Source organism: Rana temporaria, chromosome 2 (assembly GCF_905171775.1).
Source record: "Rana temporaria chromosome 2, aRanTem1.1, whole genome shotgun sequence".
Lineage (NCBI taxonomy): Eukaryota > Metazoa > Chordata > Amphibia > Anura > Ranidae > Rana > Rana temporaria.
Window position 1 is genome coordinate 262,284,117 of NC_053490.1, and position 27,640 is coordinate 262,311,756.

At 42.7% G+C, this 27,640-nt stretch overlaps 1 protein-coding gene across 2 annotated transcripts in view; it reads left to right on the forward strand.

Annotated features, from left to right (window-relative positions):
- The window catches only part of LOC120926714 (ras GTPase-activating protein 4-like), a 186,678-nt gene that overhangs the window by 111,095 nt on the left and 47,943 nt on the right, over positions 1 to 27,640 (forward strand). For both annotated transcript variants that reach the window (XM_040336869.1, XM_040336870.1), the window contains exons 6-10: positions 105 to 186; positions 1,253 to 1,384; positions 10,203 to 10,294; positions 17,738 to 17,855; positions 25,721 to 25,874. In XM_040336869.1, the coding sequence (XP_040192803.1) occupies positions 105 to 186; positions 1,253 to 1,384; positions 10,203 to 10,294; positions 17,738 to 17,855; positions 25,721 to 25,874 (578 nt within the window). The remainder of the gene's footprint in view (positions 1 to 104; positions 187 to 1,252; positions 1,385 to 10,202; positions 10,295 to 17,737; positions 17,856 to 25,720; positions 25,875 to 27,640) is intronic.

Genomic DNA, 27,640 nt, shown 5'->3' on the forward strand with positions numbered 1-27,640 from the left:
GAACTAGAAAAAGTTACGTGTCATGCAGACTCTATTTAACATTCCTACATAAAGTCAACTAATCCCCGACTGAGCTTTATCTCTGTGTACATATTACCTTTCAGGGACTTGGCAAGAAAGGACCGGAACGGAGCATCAGACCCATTTGTTAGAGTGCAGTACAATGGCAAAACACAAGAGAGCTCAGTAAGTTCTTTGTATGGCTTTCTTATTATTTCCTAGTTTATTTCTGCACATGAAATTATTATACATTGTGTCTTGTGTTGACTACAGAAACAAAGAGTCAGAGACAGTTATTACTAAAATTGCTTGGCTAGTATTGATCTTACTTGGACTCTACATATATATTTTTTTAAACCATGAATATAATATTGATTAAAGCTCTCAGTAAATAATGATTATCATTCAGAACAGCATTTATTATAATGGTGAATCATCAGAGAGCTCAGCTTGCAGTTTACATGATTGTTTAACTTGACTTGTCTGCCTGTGTTATCTGTAATTTTAAGCTCAAATGGAATACCAAAGGCAATTCAAAAATCCACTTGCATCTGCCACCACTTTCCTTGGTGCAACCTTCAGTATAGCAGCAGAGGTTGCCAACAGAAAGAAGGTGAAAACTTAAAGTGTGTCTAAACCCAAGAACAAAAAAAATATTTATTGAAGCTTACAGTTCCTTTGACAGGCTTTTTTCCCCTTTATTATTATGTATCTTCCCCTGGTGATCCCCCCCCCCACATTTCTTGGCCTAGGGTGACAGTGCTCACTCAATCTACTATATTTACAGAGGGCGAGTGTGGTCTCTCTATGAAAAAAAGAGTGTTAGGACTACAAAACACACACCACTCTTTTTATCTCCATAACATAGGGGGTAGGTGTTCTGTAGTCCATCGAGGTGAAATGGGAAGGGCTGATAATACTGCTTGAGATAACACTGCAGAGAGCATATGAGCTCATTGGATTTTTTTGCAGAATCACAGATATTTTTTTGCATTTATTGAATTTCAATATTTAAATATTTTCAACAGCAAATTTGTATTAAACAAGATTAACTGATGTGCAAAATCAACACATGCAGTATAATCCATTTCAGTCTTCTAGATGACCATCATTTGCCATAAATTACTGAATTCTTGAATTACCAATTCACACTTTGAACATCATCCTAGCTTTTTGCACTGGATTGTTGAATTAGCTTGCAGTTGTCCACTTTCAGTATGTTTTTACTATTTATCAAAGTTTTACTTTACAGATTGTGAAAAAATCGTGTTATCCACGGTGGAATGAGGCTTTTGAATTTGAATTAGATGAATCTTTTACTGAGAAGTTAACAATGGAAGTCTGGGACTGGGATTTGGTCAGTAAAAATGATTTCCTGGGAAAGGTAATAGTCTTTATTTTAATCTGATTTTTAATATAATGATATAATCTGTAAGTCCCTTGGGTCGGTCCACCCAAAAATAATGATTTATGTACAAGCTGTACGAGTATGATGGTCTGCGTTACTCAGTGGATTCTCAAAACTTTCATCAAATGGACTAACGTGATTTCTGGGATGTATAATTATCATCTTTTACTGTTCAACTTGGAGTCCCACTTGTCCTGTTAGATCAGGGGGGTTCCCTCTACCCCCTGCTCTATTTTGTTTAAAGTGTAAATCCATTTTTGTTGAGAAATAAACATTCCCCTCTGATGATCAATGTACATTGTAAGGATTATAACAACCTTTGTTGCAAAATCCTACCTTTTGTTTTTCTGAAGAAATCCATGTGTGTATGGGTCCTTTCACACGGGGGGGGGGAACCATGTGCGGGCTCCGCTTTGCTCAGCGGGGATCGCTCCGTCGATCCCCGCTGAGCAAGCAGATGACAGGTCGGTCCCTGCACACTGTGCAGGGACCGACCTGTCAGAGCGCCGCTCTCCCCTATGGGGGATTGGATGACGACGGACCGTAGAGTCCATTGTCATCCAATCCGATCCGCCAGACGGATGGAAAAGTAGGGTTTTCCTCCGTCACACTTTGGCAGATCGGAGCAGGTTGGATGTCAGCGGGCATGTCACCGCTGACATCCGTGGCTCCATAGAGGTGCATGGAGCGCCCGTTCAGGTCCGCCTAAAAAACTGACAGGCGGACCTAAACGCCTCTGTTCTGAGTAGGTCTAATGGGAGTGATTTCATAATTAACTGTCAGGTGTGAAGCTACTGGGCACTAATGAAGACAGCTGCTGGGCCTGCATCCCTTTAGACGGGTTCCTATTAAAAGTATTTCTCAACAAATGACATTTTTGTTACAAGGGATGCCTAAAATCTGACTTGTATCTTAGGCAGACTTCTGGGAAAATTTGTGAGCCAATCACACAAGCAGGAAATAATGGTTCTGGGGGAGTGGTCAGTACACACTAGCCCCACACAGCACCTTTCAGGTACTTCAGCCAACTCCCTCTCTTTCACTCCTCTCCTTTGAGGCACATTGAATTAGTCTATTTTCTCATGTTTCTCTAAGAATTGCTGTGATTTATCGGTCCCCTGGACAGGTATCAACCTTTCTTGAAGTCTTCTCTGCTTGGCTACCCTACTTTCTCTCCTCTGAAATTCCAACAATCATTCTCAGTGACTTCAACATCCCTGTTAATGCTAATACTCCTGCTGTTTCTACTTTGATGGCAACACCCTTGACCTTGTATTTTCTTGCCTATGCACTCTGTGCAGCCTCTCCAACAATCCTTTCCCTTTCTCTGATCACCACTCTGTCCCTGTCTTCCACCTCCTCTCCCTCCAACTGCCTAACAGTTACCCATAAGATACTTTGCCACTTCAACCCTTCTCTACTCTGCTGCTGACCACATCTTTGACAAAATATAATCCATGTCCTGCCCAAACCTAGCCATTTCTGTCTACAACAGTTCACTGCCATCCTCCCTAGACATAGAATCAGGCTCCAATCCCTACAACCTTCACAACCAATATCGATCAACCCTGTAAAAATAAAATTCCTGCCTCACTGCCAAGCAGACCTATTTTACCCCCCTCATTAACATCTTCTTATCCAACCCCCATCAACTCTTCTCCACCATCAACTCTCTACTTTGTCCTCCACTGCCTCCACCCACTAACCCACTCACTGCGCTGGAGATCACCAGTCACTTTACAAAAAAGAGTGATACTATTCGTGAGGAGATCTCTAACTAACATCTTTAATCTCTCCCTCTTTTCTGCCATCTTCCCCAACTCTCTAAAACATTAACTAGTCACCCCCATTGTTAAAAAGTCCTCACTGGACCCCACCAATTTTACCAACCTATGCCCCATCTCCTTGCTCCCCTTTTCTTCCAAACTCCTTGAATGTCTGGTCTACAACCGACTAAGTGACCAACTCATTGAGAACAACCTTTTTGATCTCCTTCAGTCTGGATTTCACCCCTAAACACTACACAGAAACTGCTCTCCTAAAACTCGCAAACGATCTATTAACGGCCAAAGCCAATGGACACTATTCTGTACTCCTACTTGTGGACCTCTTTGCTGTCTTTGACATAATGGACCACTCCCTGCTCCTCAAAAAGTTCTACTCCTTTGGTCTTCATGACTACACTCTTCGTTGGTGTCCTGGGTCAGTTAATAGACCCCCATGGCTTCCAATACCATTTCTACGCTGATGATGCCCAAATCTATCTCTCTACTCCTCAGCTCACTCCATCAGTCTCCACACGCATCACTAATTTACTAACAGACATATCAGCCTGGATATCATGCCGCTTCCTCAAACTAAATCTATCCAAAACCAAACTCATAATATTTCCTCCCCCACATGCCCCTTCCCCTGTCTTCTTTGTCAAGATTGACAGCTCAACTATCACCGTCCCCACACGCCAAGGTGTAATCCTGGACTTCGAACTATCCTTTCGGCCCCACATCCAATCAATGTCCAAAGCTTACATCTGCAAACATCTCCAAAATACGTCCCTTCCTAACCAATGACACCACAAAGCTTCTAATTCACTCCCTAGTTATCTCTCACCTTGACTACTCCCTCCTCATTGGCTTACCTTTACATAGGCTATTCCCTCTTGAGTCCATCATAAATGCTGCTGCCAGACTCATTCACCTTACCAACGGTTCAGTGTCTGCCACACCTCTCTGCCAATCCCTTTACTAGCTTCCGCTCACCCAGCAAATGAATCTAACAATTCTAACAACAACTTACAAAGCCATTCACTACTCTGCCCCAGCTACATCACTATCCTAGTCTCAAATTACTAACCTAGTCGTTCTCTTTGTTCCTCCCAAGACCTCATGCTCTCTACCTCCTCTCATGCTTGCCTCCTGGACTTTTCCTGACTGTCCATCTCCTAACTTGTACTTTTTTAGACGATCCCTAAAAACCTTTCTCTTCAGAGAGGCTTACTCTGCCCCAGCTAACAACTGTACTTGTATTTTTCTCCATCAGCTCTTCTTCTACAGTTATTACCTTTTGTATCTCTTGACCCTCCCTCTTAGATTGTACCCTCTACAGTATTGAGCAGGGCCCTCTGATTTCTACTGAATTGATTTATTTTATAATTGTACTGTCTGCCCTTATGTTGGAAAGCGCTGTGTAAACTGTTAGCGCTATATAAATCCTGTATAATAATAATCAGAGAATGCTTTGCATTCATTCAAAATATGTAAAGGATTTTCTGGATGGCACTTGTACTGAGCGGCCGACCTCTTGTGCAGCAGGGCAGCCGCTTGGCACAGGAGCAAGGAGAAATAACTGGAGTATCAGTGTCTACTGATCTACAGTGATTTTCAACTTCCAGGGGGATTGGTCAGGTTTGGTACATTGGTCCAAGCTGGTTCAATGTAACCATGTATAAAAAATCCTGGAGTTTTTCTTTAATATTTAAAAAATACAACATAGGAAATGGGACCTATTCCTAATTGTGACAAATGTAGATGATGCTAATGTCCCAAGTAAAAAAAATGATTCATCTTGTTGGGTAATGTGGGCTGACTGCTATTGTTTTTTTCTCAGATAAGTCAGCGCTGGAGGTGCCTTGTCACCTCTACCTGTCCTGTATGTATAAACATGCATGAGCATTCTGAGTGTGCATGTTTATGTGACAGTGTGCGAAATAACGCCCTCAGAACTGCTACACTGGTCAAAATACCAGAATGTGTTTCATACAGTTTCATAAAGGCGTTAAAAGAAAATTACACATGATTATAGCAACTAGACTTGCTGAAATTTTCAAGCCTAAACTAAAAAAATTACATCTTGAATCCTAATGATTGATACAGGAATTACAGACACTTCTTCAGGTATTATTCAGACATATTTATACAAGTTTCAGAAACAGACATGTGTGAAAACCTACACATTAAAATGCATGCGGGTTATGTCAATCTACTTGTATATGAAATGAGCGCCATTAATGCTGACATCTGAAATGCTGACACTTAACACCTAGAAGTTAGTTATTATTTTCAGGCCTAAATCTACATTTCTACTGGTGCTGATGTAAAGATGCTGTTCAAAGTGAATTCATGTGAACCACAAAATAAGATGGTACAGGATGATGCCAGTTGAAATTAAAAATGTTTAGAAATTGTTGTTTTGTCAGCTAGTGAGTTTTTCAATGTCACGTTCTTGCTTTTGTGCATACCCAGCAGGGAGTTAGTTGCTTCATATTGGTATTCTAGCACGAGAAAATTAGCTGCTATTTTTGGCTTGTATCTATATTCAGCAATGTTTCTATTTTCTTTCTCCCGTTCTTCTTTCTTCTGTGTTGGTGCATTGTACAGTATAGAACTAAATCAACTTTGCATCAATGCACAGCATTTCTTTCATGCCCATTCCTTTAGACTTCTAATAAACTGAGTTTTAAAAAAATAAACACAATACAACTTAAAGCTAAATACATATATGAGAGTCCTCAAATGCATACAGCTCTGCTCACAAACACAGCTCTGTCTAGCAATGGAGGGGACCTGATCTTCCTCTGCTGCAATTTCACTTACAGGTTCCTTCCCCAACCCAACCCTGTGACTCATCTATAAATGGATAAGCAGCAAAATGAGAAGCTCATCCATCTGCCAGAATGCTCTTTCCTCCTATCAGCATGCATCCTGCACGGCAGCTTCCCTTATTGGCTGCTTGTGCCATTACTCCCTCTCCTTCTTTGAGCACTTCTGTATAGACTGTTCGTATTAGACTGCAATAGGATGATACCAGATTTGTGTACCTTTTTTTTTTTTTTTTAAAGTGTATTTTTTGGTGCGTGTACTCGAGAGAGGAGCCGGACTGCAGGAGTTGAGCGTAGGCAGGCCTCCCCCAGAGGCAATCTGCCACCTTTCTCCATGCCCCAGGTGGCAATGGCGGGTGTGTGAGGGGGTCCTTCCACACAGCCCACCCTACCTGCTCCGCTTTGAAGCCCAACAGGGCAGAGGGACTCCCTACAAGGGAGTGAGAGGATTTGCCCGCTCAACCAGCCCTGTTAGTCCTTCACCTCTCTTTTTAGAGACCGCGTGGTCAAAGTGCGTGCATGTTAGCTCAATTTCGAGTGCGTGTAAGTGTGATGGTTTTTGTGGGGGGGGGGGGTGGGCGTACTAAGCGCAGGCTTACCTCGCATAGCACACCCACCGGGAGCCGGGCTGAGACCACCAAACTCAATTCACATGTAGCTGAGACCGGGATCCGAACCCCTGGCTGCGGAGGCAAATGGCTTGTCAGCGCAGTGCCAATCGCGTTGAGCCACCGCAGCTTCCTTAGATTTGTGTACTTACATTGTTTTCATAAAACAATTATTCATGAATTTATTATTGAGTGTAGAGAGCCATTCTTGTGTACTAATTATATTTGCCTGGATTATGGGCAAAGTACTAATCTGTGTTATAATTTCTCCTAAATTCAGCTGTGCTGGAAGAAGCTTGATTTGTACACAACAAAGTAATTGGCACAGTGACTCCTCTTTGATCAGTTGGCGAAGATTTTAATCAAGTGTACATATTCACCAGCACACCAAGTATCTACAATTACCATCCAAAGGTTTTTATTGCAGAGAGATCACATCAGAGATACAAGTGACAAGACACAGAGACAAGTGCTACGTTTCAGGGTCACACAGGACCCCTTTGCCAGGCATACCTGACGAAGGGGTCCTGCTTGACTCCAAAACGCGTCTCTCTGATGTGATCTCTCTGCAATAAAAACATTTGGATGGTGATTGTGGATCCTTGGTGATCTGGCGAATATGTACACCTGCTTGATGTTTCCAGGATCCAGCTGGTAATCGTTACAACACCCACTATTGATGAGCCTTGTTTTCCAAAAAGTGTGCGATAGGAATATAGACAAAACAAGATTTTAATCAAACAGGGCCATAACAAGCCAGCAGATCCAAGCAATTAGTATTTGCCTGATGCTGGCTGCTGGGAGGGTATTTAGTCCCTCATCTACAATTCCATCTTGTCTTGCCTGTAAGCCAGATACCTGCTTGCTGTGCTATCTTGTTTGATATTCCATAGTGCTCAGTGAACCGTTTCTTATGTAAAAAATGTTTATTCCAAAACAAAGGTATATAGATATAGAAAAAAACTGATTAGCTGCAGCAGTTGAAAACATGATAAAATCTAATTTAAACTTTGTAGAAATCACTTAAAGCTAGAGCTGCACGATTAATCGCGAAGAATCTAAATTGCGATAATTTTCTCACAGCTGGAAAAACAAAATCCAGGCAGTCTGCCAAGTTTTAATACAACACAATAAGTGTAAACAAAGTATCTTTTCGTTCTTTTATCAAAGGAAAGAACTATGGCCTGTAGAGGAAGGAAGTTTAACCATTTAAAGACCAAACCTTTTCTGACAATTTTTACTTACAAGTAAAAAAAATCATTATTTTCTGCTGGAAAATTACTTGGAACACCCAAACATTTTTTTTTTTTTTTAGCAGAGACCCTAGAGAATAAAATGGTGGTTGTTGCAATGTTTTATGTCACACCATATTTGCGCAGCGGTTTTTCAAATGCAATTTTGTTTTTAAAAAAATACACTTTAATGAATAAAAAAAAAAAACTAAACAGCAAAGTTAGCCCAATTTTTTGTATAATGTTAAAGAAGATGTTATGAGGGGGAGGGAAAAAGGGGGTTTTTGATTGAAAAAAAAAAAGAAGATGTTACACCGTGAGAATCGTGATCTTTATTCTAAGCAAAAATATTGTGATTCTCATTTTAGCCAGAATCGTGCAGCTCTACTTAAAGCATAACTGGGTTTCAGATTAATGGGGTGAAAAATGACTATCCAATTGGTAAATAGCAAGGACGGAATATACCAGGGGTTTTGAATTCAAACTCATAGAGGTCCAGTCTGTACAATGTTCTTATGGCACGGGTCCAAATCTCATGCTTGTGTGCTGACTCAGATCCTTCACATCACAGTACCCCCTCCCTTTACTTGACAGTCAGTTTCTTAAATTAGTGTTCCCAGTCCCCCTTCTTATTTCAGTATGCTTACTCTCCCCATTACATCACAGTTCCCCCTTTTTACTTTTTGGTGTCTTCTGTCCCCATTCTTACATCAGTGTCTTCAGTCCTCCCTTCACATCACAGTCCTTCCCTTATATCACAGCCCACCTTTACTTCAGTTTCATTAGACCCCCTTCACCTCAAAGCCCCCAGCCCCTTTACAGCAAATTCTCCCTTTAAATTATAATCCCTCTTCACATCTCACTCCCCTTTGCACATCAGTGTCCTCAGCCCCCCCCCCTTCAAATCACAGCCCTTCCCTTTTACATCACATCCCACCTCTTTTACATCACAGCCCCCCTTGCATTACAGTCTCCCCTTTACACAACAGTCAAACCTCTCTTTACATTGCAGCCCCCCTTTACATCAGTATCCTTAGTCCCCTTCTCATCACAGCCCCTCTTTATAGTTCTAACTTACACAGCAGGGAAGAGGCGCAGCAGGTCTGGACAGAGGACGGGAGTTGGCCAACTTTTCTTCTTAACAAGCGGGTAATTAATACTAGGATCATCCTATGTCCTAGAAACCAATCGCCTGCTTGTTCACAAGTTAGGCAGACTTGTACATTTCCTATGTCTTTTCCATTATACAGCAGACATGCTGTGAACATGTACTAGACCATTTAATCTTGATAAAATGGTATGGTTGTATACTCATCTTAAAACCAATTAAAAAGACTCATCAAGAAAAGTGGGGACAGACTTCCTGTACCTCGTACCCTCTGAGGATGACAGTGACGGTGGCTGGGTGGTGACTCAGAAGAGGGATCTACAGGGTGGCCAGGTGAAGGAGCCATGAGAGAGAGAGAGACACCTGCGCAGATGAGTGGTTGGGTCTAGACAGCTGTCCAAAATGAATGATGCCTGCTATAGACTTACATTAAAGATTATTCCATCCATGACACTATCTTGATATCCTTTATCTTTCCATAAAAAAAATATGTGCAGTCCTGGTGGAGATTGTATGTCATGTTCAGCTCCTAGTAAAAACCTTTGTATTGGTTTCCAAATTCGTTTTTGTTATGTAATCAGGTTTATCAAAATATATTTTCACTTTTTAGGATTATTCTCCCATAGATGAGGTTCTTATGCCACAATCTTGTAGATGAACTTTAAAGGGGTTGTAAAGTCAGAAGGTATTTTAATCTTAATGCATTTTATGCATTAAAAAAAAAAACGTATATGTGCAGCAGCCCCCCTCGGCCCCCCTAATATCTTCCGGAGCCCCATCTCTTTCCAGCGATGTCTATGAGTGACTTGGTCATCCGGGACTCTCCCTCTTGATTGGCTGAGGCTCCCGTTTCTGTCAATCAAGTTAGCCAATCAGGGGAACGAGGGGGTGATGCAAACCACAGCTTCATGTCTGAATGGACACACAGAGCTGCAGCTTGGCTTGGTGCCCCCATAGAAAGCTGCTTGCTGTGGGGGCACTCAACAGGAGGGAGTGGCCAGGAACACAGAAGAGGGATCTGAGAAGAGGAGGATCTGGGCTGCTCCGTGCAAATCCACTGCACAGGGCAGGTAAGTATAACATGTTTGTAAAGTTTTCTTTTCTATAAAAATAAGAATCACTTTAACACAGAAACAGATAAGCAACAGTAAGTTGTATTACATAAGTAAAACATTCTGTTCTCGACATGTACATTTAAGCTAATAGAGTCAAACATTTGTAACTTAGACTTTATTTTAATTCTTTTTAGATAGTGATCAATGTAAATGGACTTCAGAAAGATTTACAGGAAGAAGGATGGTTCAGACTTAGCCCTGGGAAATCCAAGACCAGCATGGATGAGTAAGTACCTATCCAGAAAAATATTATATATTTACATCCACAGTCTTTGCAGTACAAGTGTCCTCCCCTGTCTTGTCTTGGTGGAGATCCAGTTAAGGGACCCAAACATTGCTATATAGTTCTCCTAGGAAAGATGGTATCTACACTTTTTTAGGCTTCTTTAGCAGAGTAATATTTGTGTGCCTGCTCGTGATAATATACTGTTCATAATAAAAATGCTCTGAGAGCCCAATGGAGACATTTCTACTAACATCTGAACACAACAGGAAGTTATTGGACGTTTCTGCTTTCAGGTTCAGGTGTGCATTTGGATCAGTGTTTTTCAACAATTTTTCATTCATAGCACCCTTTAGAATTGTGCACAATCCCGGGGCACACCAGTCTGAGGGCCCGTTCACGCCAGGTGGTGTGTCTGAACACGCATGCTTTTTTGCGTGTTCCTGCGCATCACATTTTTTAATGGACGAACATATGCTAAATGCATGGGAGTGTCCTTACGAATTAAAGGTACCCATGCATGACTGCATGAGGCAGCACATTTTTGTGTGGTACAAATGCAATTTCGCACGTGTTACCTCACTGCACCTGGCGTGAACAAGTCCTAAATTGTCTGTGAAGCAGTTTTCTTAGATTGAAACTCCAACCCCCCCCCCCAATTTCCCTTCCTAGTATAACCCCAGCACAAACCCCCCAAATTCCTCCTCCTACACAAACCCTGCTCCCAAACCACCACCCCCTCCAATCCTCCCTTCTTGCACAACCCCAAAATCCCACCTCCTACTGCCTGTACAGGAGCAGTTTAAGGAGGAGAAGGGGAGCGGTAACCAAACCCTGCACACTAAGATGTGAAAGAGATTCTGTGTTAACTCCTATGCACAGATATGCCCTGGCAGCCCCCCTGCTGCTATCAGTAGTAAACAAAACAGACGTCTTTGGTTGGTAGGACGCGAGCAGGGGCGCGACAGCTTTCTGTTTGGCCAACAATAGCACTGATAGCAGGGTGGGAGGAGAGAGCCGGAGGAAGGCCCGGGCTGTGCTTTCTTTCCCCTTTGTGCATGGGCATTAACACAGAGTCGTGCTCAGACTGGGATGTTACCACAGCACCCTTGATAACTCTTCGAGGCACCCCAGTTGAAAAACATTAGCTTGCATAACACTTATTGACAATTAGGGCACTTTCACATTAACCAACTGCAGTTTGGCCGCAGCGCAGGGTACCCATGGTTTTCATGCGCGTTACCTGCAGTTTCCAATAGGGTTCTTTTAGGTCTTAATTTTTTGGTGCATTTTCTAAAATCTTGCCAAAAGTCATGCATGCTGCATTTTTGGTGAGCTTTCAGTAGATGCAGCAAAAAAGCAGGACATAATAGAAGTCTATAGGAAACCACAGATAATGCATGAAAACCACAGGTACCCTGCGCAGCACCCACAGTGTGGCCAAGGCCCATCAATACCACATATACTGTATAATCATGTGAAACATATTAATGAAAATATATATAATATAATGTAATTAAAATTAATGAACTCAAATACTAATGTCGCGTACACACGGTTTTTCCATCGGAATAAACTCAGTTGGGTTTTTCCATCGGAATAAACTCTGATGGGTTTTTCCGACGTAATTCCGCTCAAGCTGTCTTGCATATACACGGACAAACCAAATTCCAACCATCAAAAACGTGGAGACGTACAACACTACGACGAGCCTAGAAAAATTAAGTTCAATGCTTCTGAGCATGCGTCAAATTGTTTCTGAGCATCCGTGTTTTTTTCCCATACAGACAAACAGAATTTCCGTTCGAATTTTTTTCCAAGTCCGTCGGAATTTCCGACGGAAAAAGTCCGATGGGGCATACACATGGTCGCAATATCCAATGAAAAAATTCCGTCCGATTTTTTTAATTGGAAATTCCGACCATGTGTACGCGGCATTAGTCCAAAGGTGGTAAAATCACCATGCCTGCAATTAGTGACATTACATTTCATTGTCTAATTGTGCTAAAGTGAAATGATATCATCACAAACATTGTTGTACCTCCAGGAGCTCACAAAAGCTCATATGAAGCCCACTGAACAGCTTTTGTGTCTTTTGTACCACCTCCCTCACACACTTGCATGTGCCTCCCTATCTACATGGACAGAAGAGCACCAACCAACACATCCCAAAAACCACCAGAGCGCATTCCAGAAAGCTGTGGTGGCCCGACGTGTCCTTAGCAACTGATGACATCTTTGGTTGGCAGGAAGCCGTAGCTTCTTGCAAGCTTGACAGACTGGACGGCACTGCTGCAATAAAGAAATGGTTAACCACTGGCATAGAAGCTTTGCTAGGATGCCTGCCTCAGCTGGGGAAATTTTGGTCCTTTTGCCACGGCCTCCCGCCAGTTGAGAAACTCTGATTTAGATACTGTCTCATGCACAAGTAAATGAGGTATAGGTTCAAAATCTCTGGCTTCCTAATTATACCGTGTGATTATTGTTGTAAACATTAAAAAGAGACTAAGGCCCCGTACACACGACCGAGTTTCTCAGCAGAATTCAGCCAGAAACTCGATCGGAGCCGTATTCTGCCGAGAAACCCGGTCGTGTGTACACTTTTGGCCGAGGAAACCGACGAAGAACTCGTCGAGCCAAATAGAGAACATGTTCTCTATTTCCTCGTTAGTCAATAAGGAAACTTGGCTCGACCGAGATCCTCGGCGGCTTCACAAGGAACTCGACGAGCAAAACGATGTGTTTTGCCCGTCGAGTTTCTCGGACGTGTGTACGGGGCCTAAGAGCATACTGCTTTTGTTTATAGAACTCATACTGGACTATAACTCCCTCTTATCAGTACCCTGTACAGAAAGAGACTCTCACGCCTCTTTTTTTTGTGATTAGCAAAGAACACACAATTGCACCCGGCTTCATATTTTAACCTGCAAAAATGTGTACCTGCACGTGCTGTATTCTCTTGTGTAAAGAGCCTGCATGCAGCATGCATTAAACATTTTAGTTACTTGATCCTCTGTTTTATACAATTAGGCTGATTGTATTATAATCCACACTGTTTGCCCAGTCTTCCGTTTTGGAAAAAGTGTACTGCTTCATGAGTCACTAAGTCTTTGGAAAGTTTCTAAAGCCAAGAAAATGTCAAACCTTTTGATTACTTTAAGTAATACTTAAACTGCACAGGAAGAAATCTATACATTCAGGTCTATTTTTAGTATATCTGTAAACTTGTTAGCCAAGAGGTATTTAGAAAAGAACCAAATCATTCTTCAGTGCTGCCTACACTAATTCAACAGTTTGTAAAAAAAAAAAAAAAAAAAAAAAGAAGAGAGAGAGAGAGAGAGAGAGAGAGAGAGAGAGAGAGAGAGAGAGAGAGAGAGAGAGAGAGAGAGAGAGAGAGAGAGAGAGAGAGAGAGAGAGAGAGAGAGAGAGAGAGAGAGAGAGAGAGAGAGAGAGAGAGAGAGAGAGAGAGAGAGAGAGAGAGAGAGAGAGAGAGAGAGAGAGAGAGAGAGAGAGAGAGAGAGAGAGAGAGAGAGAGAGAGAGAGTATTGTGTAATGGGAAATGGAGATATCCCCACAGAGTTTTAAATGTCAACATTTGCTACTTTGGAACAACACATTATTGACATATGTTGTCTTCTCCAAGGTTGTGACATTTGTAAAAAGATACAAATTCAGTACCCATAGCAATCAATCTGAAACTTTACTGGTCTGGTAAAGAAAATACTGATTGCTTGCAATAAGTTGCTGCACTTTGCTTCTGGCACAGTTTATTGGAAAAAGTTGTTTCTGCTAAAAATAATTTTAGCTAAAACTAATATTTGCAGACTCAACCGTTGTGTGTTATCTCAAAGTCAGTGACCAGATCTCTGTTTGTAAATTCCCAGGTTACCTACTTACTAAAGTTAGGTTAATTTATGTTTTGGAGAATAGGGCAGATAAAATTAGGCACAAAGGAGTCAGAAACAGAGCTAGAAGCTGGGTAATTGAGCCCTGTAGCTGGGGACGTACTAATCTGCATATTGGGATGATGGGGTGATTGGATGATTGCCTGCAATGCTCAACACTCTCACTAGGTGTCAGTGTACTTTTTACACACACATATGGTAATGACTCTGTTGTTACTCAAAATGTGTTGTTCTTTCCTGCCATGCTTGATGCTATGTTGCAAGAAGCCGTTGCTAATGTTTAACTATTCACTTGCTGATTTACATCCCCAGTATATGTAAACCCAATCACTAAAATCTTACAAAAGTTTAAAGTGGTATTAAATCCAAATCCAAAATGTAAAATATTTCAGCTTACCAATCATTAGATGTGATGGCTGCATTGGTATTCCTTCCTTAAATTTTTCTCCTGTTTTCACCTGGTGATCTGACCAGTAATACACCTCCTGTATTAGAGTGCCCCCCCACTCTGGAGGAAGGAACACAGGGGCACCTTTGGATAGTGGCATTGTCAGCCTGGGGGAGGGGAGTGTTAGAAATACTAGCATATTTAAATGCACTAACAAAATGAAGTCAACCTCCAGCTCACAGCTACAGCAAACAGTTTTTTTTTTACATGAATAAATAAAAACGGATAGTTTTAAGTACCCTGCCAGTGTTACGTGGTTTGTTTCCTCCTTGTGACTGATCTATTCTACTGGAGAGCTTGTTCTTTTAAAAAAAAAACACTTACTGGATCACAAAATGAAGATAAAAGAGAGCCTAAAGACTTAAAACGAATAAAGCCATCACATGTAGGAATTGGTAAGCTGCACTATAATAAAGGTTTTCTTTTGGATTTAGTACCACTTTAAACATATAAGTGTGATTTCAAAAGTAATTTCCAATATGTTAAAATCTAAAACTTTCATTAAAATAGTACTGGGTAAACCTGTTCACACACGTCCTGTTAAAGGGGGACAACACTCTGTATCCCAAAAACCTGCCTAGTTTGTAAAAAGTGACCTTGTCACCACCACCCAGCTAAACAAAATATCAATCAACTTCTGTTGCATGTGCTGGGTGGAAAATTGCCATGCGAAAAATGACTGCATCCAATGAGATGCTGCCACTATGGTTGTATTAAGCAGCCATGTGCACCACCAACTGCTGAATATGGTAGCTGGCAGGGAAGATTCCTTCATTCAAGCTGCTTAGTTTTGATGGAGAAATGTATAATATTTTTCTTGTTCAGAGAAATTTTGCATGTATGGCTTAACTTCAACTTGGAGCTCAGGCAAACTAGCCCCAAGGCCCCCCCAATGAAGTGAGCTTATTCACGGCCAGTAATGGTCAAAGGTAAATATAGCATTCCTAGATCAAGAATTGTGTTACTGCGCCAATCCTGCAATCTTATCTCCAGTGATGGTGAACCCAATATAATTATGCAAAAAACAAGTCCATAATACTACAAACCAAATACCTTGTGTAAGTAAATATAAATTATATAAATTATTAAGTGTAATCTGGATAAAAAATACAATATAATCTTCCAAAGCAAGTCCAGTGCTATAAAAGAAATCCAATGAAAGTCCAAAATAATAGTGCTCCTTATTGTGAAAAGATAAATGTGTGACTGCTGCTCAACCAAAAACGTGCCACCGTCACCAACTTCTGAAATGGGCACTCACCAGACCTAGATTTGAAATGTGCCTGTAGTTTTAAAGTAGATCTCTCCCCTCCTCACAGCCAATGCGCAATACTCCTCCACATAAACATTCATATGGTTCCTGATGGTAGCTAGTTGTTCTAAAACAAGGTACTAATCATAGCGCAGTATGCTCAAACTAGTTTATTGAGAAAATAAAAAAACAAGGTCTCACTCACAAAGTACAGTGCCTCCAGACCGGCACCAAGTCCTTCCAGCAATGCGAAGCGTTAAGACGCTCACCAGCGCGTGGATCCTTCCTGACGAAGGTTGATTGCGAAACGCGTAGAGGCTTCTGGGTAGCACGTTGGGCCGAAATACGTCACACGTCACCTCCTGCCGCTGAGCCGCATGGAGACGGAGGCGTAGAGCGCACGCTACCCGAGGGGACCCGAGGTGAGCGTCTTATCGCTCGGCATTGCTGGAAGGACTTGGTGCCGGTCTGGAGGCACCATACTTTGTGAGTGAGACCTTGTTTTTATATTTTCTCAATAAACTAGTTTTGAGCATACTGCGCTATGATTAGTACCTTGTTTTAGAACAACTAGCTATCATCAGGAACCATATGAATGTTTATGTGGAGGAGGATTGCGCATGGGCTGTGAGGAGGGGAGAGCTCTACTTTAAAACTACAGGCGCATTTCTAATCTAGGTCTGGTGAGTGCCCATTTCAGAAGTTGGTGAGGGTGGCACGTTTTTGGTGGAACAGCAGTCACACATGTATCTTTTCACTATTATTTTGGACTTTCATTGGATTTCTTTTATAGCACTGTACTTGCTTTGGAAGATTATATTGTATTTTTTATCCAGATCACACCTAATAATTTATATAATTTATATTTACTTATACAGGGTATTTGGTTTATAGTATTATGGACTTGTTTTTTGCATAATTATATTGGGTTCACCATCACTGGAGATAAGATTGCAGGATTGGCGCAGTAACACATTTATTCACTTATATTTTCTACACTTCATTTTGAGGCGTATACAGTACTGCAGCAGATCTTTTACACCTTATTAAAAAAAAATGTTGCTGCCGGTGACACACCACATATCTATAGATCAATAATTAATGCTAGTTATCTGTTTAGGTGAGCTGTGCTTAGACAGGAGCACATGTCTTCATTGCATCTCTTTCACAGGATCTTAGTGTCCGTACTCTAGTTGCCGTTGTAGCGTTTAATTTGCTGTCGCTAGGGTGTGTGTCTGTGTGATCCTGATGTTCTGTATCTTGTATCCGGTTGTTGTTTTTTGCTTTATTTCCTATGCCTAGAGTGTTCTCAGTTTCTCAGTCACTAATTGAGTTCCTGATTGTGTATTCTTGGCTCTGTCTTATAGTTTGTTTTACTCCTGGATCCTGTTTGTTCTCAGTCTGTCTAGACCTGTTACTTTCCTTTTCCTGATCTCCCTGATTATTAACTCTAAAGCCTCGTACACACGTACGGGTTTCCCAGCAGGCTTTTTACCGCCAGGGAACTCGAGGGGAAAACCGAGAACCTGCTCTGTAACTTTTTCCCCCTACACACGACCAGTTTCCTGACAGGAAAACTGCCATGAGAGCTTTGGTCGGGAATATGCTCCATTGTTTCCCATAGGATAACTGCCGCATTAAAAACCGGTGGGAAAAAAGAGAGCTGGTTCTCTTTTTTTCCCCAGCAGTTTTCCTGTCCGGAAAACTGCGATGGAGCATACACACGGCTAGTTTTCCTGGCCAAAAGCTAAGGCCCCAATCTTACCTGTGCATGTTTTTTGTGATCGATTCCCTTTTATACATTTAATTGTTAAATTTAGCTGTTCCTTTCTTTTACCTAGGGGAAACCTTGGCTCTCTTCAGCTGCAGGTGCGGCTTCGTGATGAGACTGTTTTGCCATCAGATTACTACAAGCCTCTGGTGGAGCTACTGTGCCAGGAAGTCAAAGCTTCTTACAAGGTAACAGGCAAATCAAGGGCTACTTGGTTGTATTAAAGCTGAACTCCATGTATGATTTTTTTTGAAAAGTTAGGCTAAATTCACACCAGCAACTAGCACAGTGCAAATGACAAAAGCAGGAATCAGTTTTTTGCCACTTGTGAGCAGCGTCTGAGCCCTGTACACTTCAATGACAGGTCAACAATGGCCATAGCTGTCTGCACAGCCAGCAATTACCTGCAGTGATCACTTTGTGTGCATCCAGCAATGATCACTGCAGGTAATCACTGGCTGTGTGGAAAGTAATGGATGCCTGCAGTCACCAGGGACCTGTCATTGAAGTTTACAGGGCTTGTCCACTGCAGCTAGCTACTTATAGGTGGCAAAAACATCAGGAGGAATCAGCAGATAGTCCCCATGCAAATGCAACATTACATTTGTTCCGCTTGGACCAATGTAAAGCTTGACATAGAAATTCAGCAGATGCCGACCAAATTTCGATCCATCTATGGCCGTTTCTTTTGTTGAATGGAATGTTGGAACAAAAAATATTGATCAGCCTGCTGAAGCCAATTGGCTGCAGTGCTGATCAGGATGTTGTGATAGTGGAGGAGATCCTGCTGTCAGAATACAATGGCACAGCAAGGGGTACTCCTCCAAACACTTTGCTTGTGTGGATGGAGGAATCTGTTTTTTTTTTTTAGGGCTGCGGAAATTAAAAATGAATTCCTTGATTAATTGTTAAATTATTTGATCGATCAAAATTCTTTTGATCGGTAGTAGTGGTGCAACGGATCGTAAATGATCCGTGATCCGAACGGGTCACCATATGCGGATCGGCACACCACGTGATCTACGGAGCTCCGCTGCTGCCGCGGCTTCGGCCTATCTCCCGGAGCGGCACGCTGACGTCTTCCCCCGGCCTCAACTGCTCGTGTTTGACCGGGTTCTCTGGTAAGACTAAGCAAGCTTCCTATACAGTGGGTGAGATGTGGACCATATTACAGTGTGGAGATGTCTGTGGATTACAGTGGGGAGATGTCTGTGGATTACAGTGGGGAGATGTCTGTGGATATTACAGTGGGGGAGATGTCTGTGGATATTACAGTGGGGGAGATGTCTGTGGATATTACAGTGGGGGTGATTGTGGATATTACAGTGGGGAGATGTCTGTGGATATTACAGTGGGGGTGATTGTGGATATTACAGAGGGGGAGATGTCTGTGGATATTACAGTGGGGAGATGTCTGTGGATATTACAGTGGGGGAGATGTCTGTGGATATTACAGTGGGGGTGATTGTGGATATTACAGAGGAGGAAATGTCTGTGGACATTACAGAGGGGGAGATGTCTGTGGATATTACAGTGGGGAGATGTCTGTGGATATTACAGTGGGGAGATGTCTGTAGATATTACAGTGGGGGAGATGTCTGTGGATATTACAGTGGGGGAGATGTCTGTGGATATTACAGTGGGGAGATGTCTGTGCATATTACAGTGGGGGAGATGTCTGTGGATATTACAGTGGGGGGTGATTGTGGATATTACAGTAGGGAGATGTCTGTGGATATTAAAGTGATGGATATGTCTGTGGATATTACAGTGGGGACTATATATGGTGGTGATCCGAAAAATGTATGTGCGTTATAATTAATCTAAATTTAGTCGATTAATGGATTAAAAAAAAAATCGATTACTCAAACATGAAAATTGTAATCAATAAGAGCCCATTTTTTTCAGCCTGTATAGTGAGCAACAGGGGATCACTAGCTCAGCACCTCCGCCAGGGGCGGCCCATCCATTAGAGGAGCACGGGCGCTGCCCCCCCTATTCATGCATCCAGCCCCCATGCAGGACGCCGGATGCACGAATTCCAATTGGGAGAGGTTTAAGCACGTGATTGGAGCCAGAGGCTTTAAAAAAGGGTGGGCTCGGGGAGCAGAGCACTGTAAACAAAGCCCACCCAGTTGTGTGACCATAGCAAATGAATATTCTGAGACCTGTTTTCCGATTGGCCAAAAGGACAAGCATTCAGATTGGCCGCCAGGGGGAGGGAGGAAACGGAAGCAGCCGTGATGCCCGCAGAGGAGAGCAGGGCTAAGGGAAGCCGCCAGTGATGCCAGCCGCCTGTCGTTTGGGTGAAGTGATGCCCACCATAGATGGGATAAGTGTTCCGCACCCGACTGACCGGACCATCATGTGTGATAAATTAATGTTTCTGTATAATAGTGTGTGGGTATGGGCATTGTTGTTCTTTGAGAAAGCAATGAGCCTAGTGTGAAGAGTATAACTTTTTCCACCTGGCTGTTTTAGAATACAAGAATATTATTTTGCCTCTCGTGTGGCATTCCTGTTGCTGGTACGATTGATCAGTTCAAATTAGTTGTGTTCTTACCTGTATAAGATTACAAAGCACTTGGACTGTAGATAGAATATAAACACACACACTCAATAATAGCTTATGTCTAAGGCCGCTGCCTTGCCTATCTTCCTAGTTCTAGCGTTAAGGTATAATATTACTGAAGGACACTTTAGAGATTTACAAGAGAGTACAGAGGGCAGAGATAGCAAGTGACCAACAGAAACTAATTAGAAACCAGCCTAGAGCGACAGTGACTATCTTGGTAGCTAAAATAATCAGGTTTAATAAGGTTCTTCTAAAAATTCTATTTGTTTTCCATAGACAAACCAGTGCTTCAGCATTATTATATAAGCCACTGTTTATTTTGATTGCTGGTCATACACACCCAGACTCTCAATAGTGATGCATACTGTACATGTAAGCTTAGATAGTAATACTTAAGCAATGCAGTGTTTTTAAAGCTGATCTCCGTGGTTTAGTCCAAGGTGGTCCAAACAAACTATTTCCCTTATTAACAACAAAACCTGGGGAATTCCCAGGAAAAACCAAGCCTACTTACTGACCAGCTTGCAGAACAACCAATTAATCTGTCTAACAGTATGCATTAAAAACAAGGGTTTTGTCTGCACGCATTTGCAAACGCATGCGTGAGCCACAGAGCCGCGCCAAGGCACCCTGTAAGCTGTGGTCCTAACACTAAACAATGAGCGTCCCCACAGTGGAGGCACATGCATTTTAATGGATAGATAGGGGCAGGTGGACTGAAGGGGAGCCACCCCTCCTTAAGGTACAGGAGCACACCAAACACCCAGCATGTAGCACAATGGCTACAAAAGTGTTGGTGCACTGCTGGACCAATATAAGCACCACAGGTGAAACATAAACGTGTCCACAGCCCCCATCTATAGCTGGCAATCGCAGTAAGTAGCATTGGAAGGCTAAAGCAGATAACAACAAAACCTGGGGAATGCCCAGGGAAAAACCAAGCCTACTTACTGACCAGCTTGCAGAACAACCAATTAACCTGTCTAACAGTATGTGTTAAAAACATTTCCCTTACTAACAGATGCAGCGGATGTGTCAGCTGTATAAACTGTATGTAATCTAAGCTATATACATTATACAGTCAGGCTGAGCACTTCCCAGCAATTCACAGGCAGCTTTGTATTCTATGAATGAAAACAAAGCTTCCTCTGATAGCTGTGTTGAAGAAGCAATGTTATGAATGAATGAATGAAAAACTTATATAGCGCGGCACATGCGAACTAAATCGCCTCTGGGCGCTTGTTGTTCCTGTCTCCTTTGATATCAAAAGAGATGAGTTTTGATCTTTCTCCTGAATGCTAAGTGGTTTTCCTCCAACCGAATGCTGGTTGGTAAAGCGTTCCATAGTCTGGGACCCTGGACCGCGAATCTTCTTTCTCCTTTGGACTTGTAATTGGCTTTCGGTATTTGGAGCAGATTTTGGTTGGTGGATCGCAGAACGCGATTGGAGTTGTGAGCTTTTATTTTTTCGCATAGATAATGGGGAGCATTCCCATAGATACATCTATGCGTTAGACAGAGTGCTTTAAAAACAATTCTGTCTTTTACTGGCAACCAATGAAGGGTTCTCAGTGAAGGTGAGATTGATTCCCAGGGTTTTTTCCCAGTCACTAGTCTGGCGGCCGTATTTTGCACGACTTGCAGACGAGCGATTTGGTACTTTGGGAGTCCGAGGTAAAGGGCGTTTGCATAATCCAATCTGGAGTTTACAATTGCTCCCACCACGGCCGCTATGTCTTCTTTGAGAATAAAAGGAGTGAGTTTGCGTAGTAGGCGCAGCAGATGGTGAGATCCGCTGACTACTAACCCTATTTGTGCGTCCATTGTCATGTAGGAGTCGAAGATGACCCCAAACTTTTGACTTTGGCGCTAGGGGTGATGATTTTGCCCAGAATGGGCGGCGGTATCCAAGTTGTTGCAGGTTGATTCATACGCGTGGCGTGAAACAGGAGAAGTTCTGTTTTCGCTCTGTTAAGTTTAAGATAACTCTTTGTCATCCAGTCCTCTATCAAAGAGAGGCATGTCTCCAGATTGAGATGGTGATCCTTTTTGTTGCAAATGCGGAAATACAGTTGCATGTCGTCTGCATATGAGTGATAAAGCAGTTTTTGGCTGCTAATGATTTTAAAAAGAGGACGAAGATAGATGTTAAACAGCAGAGGCGATCCTTGAGGGACTCCGTACGATACCGTGCGTTTCTCAGAAGTGAAAGGTCCCAATTTCACTGTTTGTGATCGGTTTTCCAAAAAAGAGGAGAACCAAGATAAATCACCTTCTGCGACTCTGGCTACTTCAGCTAGCCGAGTCAGTAATAGTTTGTGGTCTACAGTGTCGAAGGCAGCGCTTAGGTCCAGCAGAACCAGGAGACAAGATTCTCCTTCGTCTGCGGCCTCGGGAGCGTCGTCCCATATTTTGAGCAATGCTGTTTCCGTAGCGTGTCCGGGGCCGGAAACCCGATTGAAATGGATCAAGTAGATTATGGGTATCTAGATGCTGTTGCAGCTGTTGTACCACTACTTTCTCCATTACCTTGGAGAGAACGTTTAGGCCTGTTATGGGACGGCGGTGAAGTGGGTCCTTGGGGTCTAGGGTGGGTTTCTTCAAGATGGGTTGGATTATGCCCTCTTTCAACTGGGAGGGCACTATGCCTTCCTTGAAAGACTGGTTTATAAGCTGCGTGATAGGAGGTGCCAGGATGTCGGCGCATTCCTTCAGCAGTTTGGTGGGAATGATATCATTTGGCGCTGTGCTGTTTCGCAAAGTACCGATGATATTTTTAGTGTCATCGATGGAGTTGGGTTCTAGAGTGAACTTTCCTGATTGTGGTGAATTTCTGTGGGTATTGTGTGAGTAATTGCGGGGGGGAGTTGAGGGGGGTATTGTTTTGCTGAATGCTTTCCCGGATTCCCTCAATTTTATTAATGAAGTAATCCGACAATTCATTGCAAAACTCTTGGGTGTCCGAATTGGGGGCTTCAAGACAGACGGGATTCATGGTCTGAGTGACCATCTTGAAGAGTTCGCGGGGGCGGTTTAGGGCGCTGTTGATAGCCTTGGAAAAATAATTTTTCTTGGCTTTGAAAATTTCTTTGTGGTATTTTCTTGTTGTTGCCTTGTAGATGATGAGGTTTTCTTCTGAAGAGCTTCTTTTCCAGGCGGCTTCCGCCCTTCTGCGCTCTTGCTTCAGTAACGACAGCTGGTTGATAAACCAGCTTGAGGTGTTTTTCTGGATGCAGGTTTTACGTTTCGGCGCTATTAAGTCGGCTGACTGTAATAGGGCTGTGTTTATGGCATCCAGTGTTTCTAAGGCCGTTTGATGAGGTTGAATTGTTTTTTTTTTGTCCCTTAATGTGGTTTTGAAGAGTTCCGAATGGAGCTTTTTCTGACATCTGGTCCAGTGTGTTATCACTGGCTTTGATGTTTTTGTTAAGGGGGGATTTTGGAAATTATGAGCCAAATCCTCAAAAGGGATACGCAGGCGGATCTGCTGTTCCGCCTGCGTATCCCTGTGCCTATCTTTGGAACTGATCCTCAGAAGCAGTTTTCCAAAGATAGGCAGAAAATCCGACATCTGTAAGAGACTTACACTGTCGGATCTTAGGATGCAGTACCGCATCCGCCGCTGGGGGCATTTCGCGTCGAAATGCCGCTTCGCGTATGCAAATGAGGACTTATGGAGCTCCACAAAGCTTTTCAGCTTTGTTTTTTCTCCGTAAGTTTACGTTTGCATGCGTAAAATTAGGGCTGCTTTTACAAGGTGTAAACTGTTTACACCTTGTAAAAACAGACCTTTTTTTCGATCGCCGCGATTTTTTTTTAAATTTGATTTTTTTTTTTTCGCCGTTTCTTTTTTTTAACCCGTCGCAACTTTATTGTCCCGTCGCAATCCACAAAGCCCGGCGTAACGTAATTTAGCGCGATGCACGTCGGGAAAATGACGTCACGAGCATGCGCAGTACGGCCAGCGCAGGAGCGCGCCTCATTTAAATTGCCATCGCCCCCTGGATAACAGGACCGCCTTGCGCCGGGAGAATTTAAGTTACACTGCGTGAAATTTCTAGGTAAGTGCTTTGTGGATCGGGCACTTAGGTAGAAATTTCCCGCCAGTGTAACTTAAATGGGAAAAATTAAGTTAGGCTATGATTTTGAGGATTTGGCCCTATGAATTTAATTGCATGGTGATCTGTCCATGGCAACGGTTCATTTTCCAAAATGTTTATTTCCAGATTTTGTCTGAAAATAAGATCGAGCGTGTGACCTGAAGTATGTGTGGGCCCACATACTAATTGCTGTAGCCCTAATCCTTCCAGGTGGTCAATACAGACGTCGGCAACGGGGTCTTGTGAGGAGTTGGCCCAAAGGTTGAAATCCCCGAGCAGCAAAAGGTGTTTGCTGTTAAGGGTGTAAGTGGAGATAAACTCCGTCAATGATGGCAGAAGCTGCGATTTTGGGCCAGGTGGTCTGTAGCAGAGTAGAATACGGACGGTCTCCTGGGAATTTGTTTGCAGTTGCAGAGTAAGGGTTTCCATGAATGGAAGGGGGTTTTGAAGAACTGGTTTAGTGATCGCAAGGTGATTCTTGTGGATCACCGCCAGGCCTCCTCCTCTTTGCCCTATTCTATTTTCGGTTATAATACGATAGTTTTCTGCCACCAGTTCTCCGAGAATGGTGTTACAGTCGGCTGTGAGCCAGCTCTCTGTAATAAAGAGGCAGTCGCATTGTAAAATGAAATCGTGGATTTCTAGTTGGTGTTTTACTGCCAATCTTGTGTTGATCAAAGCACATAATATGTGCTTAGGCTTGGGTAAATGGCTGAAATTCTTGACAGTCGATCGTTGATCGATTTTCAATAATTGCTCAATTCTTAGGGCTTTTTTGGTGATGGCTGGTAGTATTGCGGCAAAACGCCTCAGACCCCAAATGGTTTCAGCAGAATATTGCAGATTAACCATGGTCGCCAAACACCAAAGGGGGGGGGGGTTTAAGGGTGATGGAGGGAAGATTAGCTTAATCCTCCCTCCTGGCTTGGTCCAGAGGAAGGCAAAAAAAAACCTGGCCGAGCTGTGCCAATATGCTGTGGCAGGGGAAAAAATTATGCTACCACGTCTCTGCCATTCAGAAGTTTTGTATTAATTCATAGAATACAAAGCTCCCTGTGAATGGCTGAGCAGCACTCGGCCCCCTCAATGTTGTTCCAGGATCTGGGCAGGAAGTTCCTGTCCCACTGCTGGAACAAACACAGAGCTGTAAACTGTATGTAGTACATACAGTTTATACAGAGCACATAGCTACTGCACCTGTTAGTGAAGTAAATAGTTAATTTGGACCAGCTTGGTCAAAATAAACGATTTAAACTTTACTAAAAAAAGAGAGACCAGCTTTAAAGTGTGCAACATGTAGCAGTGGAAATTAGATTTTTTTGAGAAGGCCATGGACATTAAAACTATAGTCCTGCAAATTCTGTTTGTGTTTCAACAGGAAAAGTGTGGACCTTTAATAACACTGATAGATGAAACCACATCTGCTGAATGCAGACAGGAAGTGGCCACCAACCTTGTAAAGATTTTCTTAGGACAAGGGCTAGCAAAGGAATTCCTTGACCTACTCTTTAGGCTTGAGCTGGAAAAAACAAGTAAGTGACATCTGTGCATGTTTTTTGTTGCGGGAACAAAAGTAACATTTTTCAGAAGAGGTGTCATGTTGCATTTGATCTTTTATTAATTATGGGCATTAAGTGGCTAAATTAAGTGACTGTTTTAGAGAGGCTAACCACACCCATAGCTGATATTTAAAGTGGAACTTGCAGCCTGTGTGGGAAAGTCCCGCAGAATCTGTGCGGGTTGGGAGGTATGAGTATGTAAAACATAAAAAATAAGTGCCTATACTGTTTAAAATCCAGTAATATACTGTCTCACCCTGCTCTTCATTTTTAGGCACTTTTATGCACTGCAGAATTTGTAGAGGCCGATCTGCTGGCAGCCTTAAAGCAGAATTAAACCCTCCTATCCTTTACAGCCAAGAAATCTGCTTCTGTTTGATCTGCAACTGTCATGGCGCTGCACATGTGATCAATTATGACACCAGACATTTGATGGTTTGACAGTTTGGTTGAGGCCAATCCCAGCATTCCACGAATGTAACTGTTTTTAAAAAAAAATTAAATCGATGGGTTTAGTTCCGCTTTATGATTTACTGCTGTTCACTGGCTCTGGGCTTCAGCAAAATGGCAGCCTCTAGCAAGAAGAAACAGGAGCAATGCTGGAGGCAATTTACAGCACACACTGATTTTGTTGTTATGGGTAAAGTTCCGCTTTAATAGCTGGATTCAGGTAGGGCGGCTCACTTTTGAGGCGGCGTAGCGTATCGCATATACGCTATGCCGCCGTAAGTCAGAGAGGCAAGTGCTGTATTCACAAAGCACTTGCCTCCTAAGTTACGGCGGCGTAGCGTAAATGGGCCGGCGTAAGCGCACCTAATTCAAATGAGGATGAGGGGGCGTGTTTTATGTACATTACTCGTGACCCGACGTGATTGACGTTTTTTTTACGAACGGCGCATGCGCCGTCCGTGGACATATTCCAGTGTGCATTGCTCCAAAGTACGCCATTCCGACGTGACCGTAAATTACGTCCAGCCCGATTCGCGTACGACTTACGCAAACGACGTAAAAAGATAGTTCCGACGTCCATACCTTGCATGGGCTGCGCCACCTAGGGAGCAGCTTTATCTTTACGCCGGCGTATCTCTAACGTAAACAGCGTAACTAATTGCAACGGGCGCACGTACATTTCTGAATCGGCGTATCTATTGCATTTGCATATTCTACGCCAAACTCAACGGAAGCGCCACCTAGCGGCCAGCGTAAATATGCACCCTAATATACGACGGCGTAGGAGACTTACGCCGCTCGTATCTTAGCCTAATTTAAGCTTATCTGGTTTCCAGAATACGCTTACATTTACGACGGCGTAGATTCAGAGTTACGACGACGTAAACCTATCTAAATCTAGCTATAAGTTTTGTTTTGCTGCTGGCAGTTTGAATCACTTAAATCCAGTTATGCAGTCCCCCCCCCCCCCCCATCAGAACGCAAAGTCCCATCTGTCATGGCCTTTACTAAAAGTGAAATAGTGGTTTCCCTGGGACTCATTATAATGTAACAGACAACTATCGAATCTGGTTGAAAATAGAGACACAAAATCACTATGGAAGTCTATAAGAGATGTAAGAAGACTGAAGGTCATTCAAACTACAAATATTCACCCACAGCAGAAGTAATATTTTTTTAGAATTGCCCATTAAAGGCTATTTTAAAATATCAACATCTGCTACTGCATATACTGAAGACTTGCATTTCCCGTCGGCATTTACTTCTGCCTAATTATATTCAAACTAGAG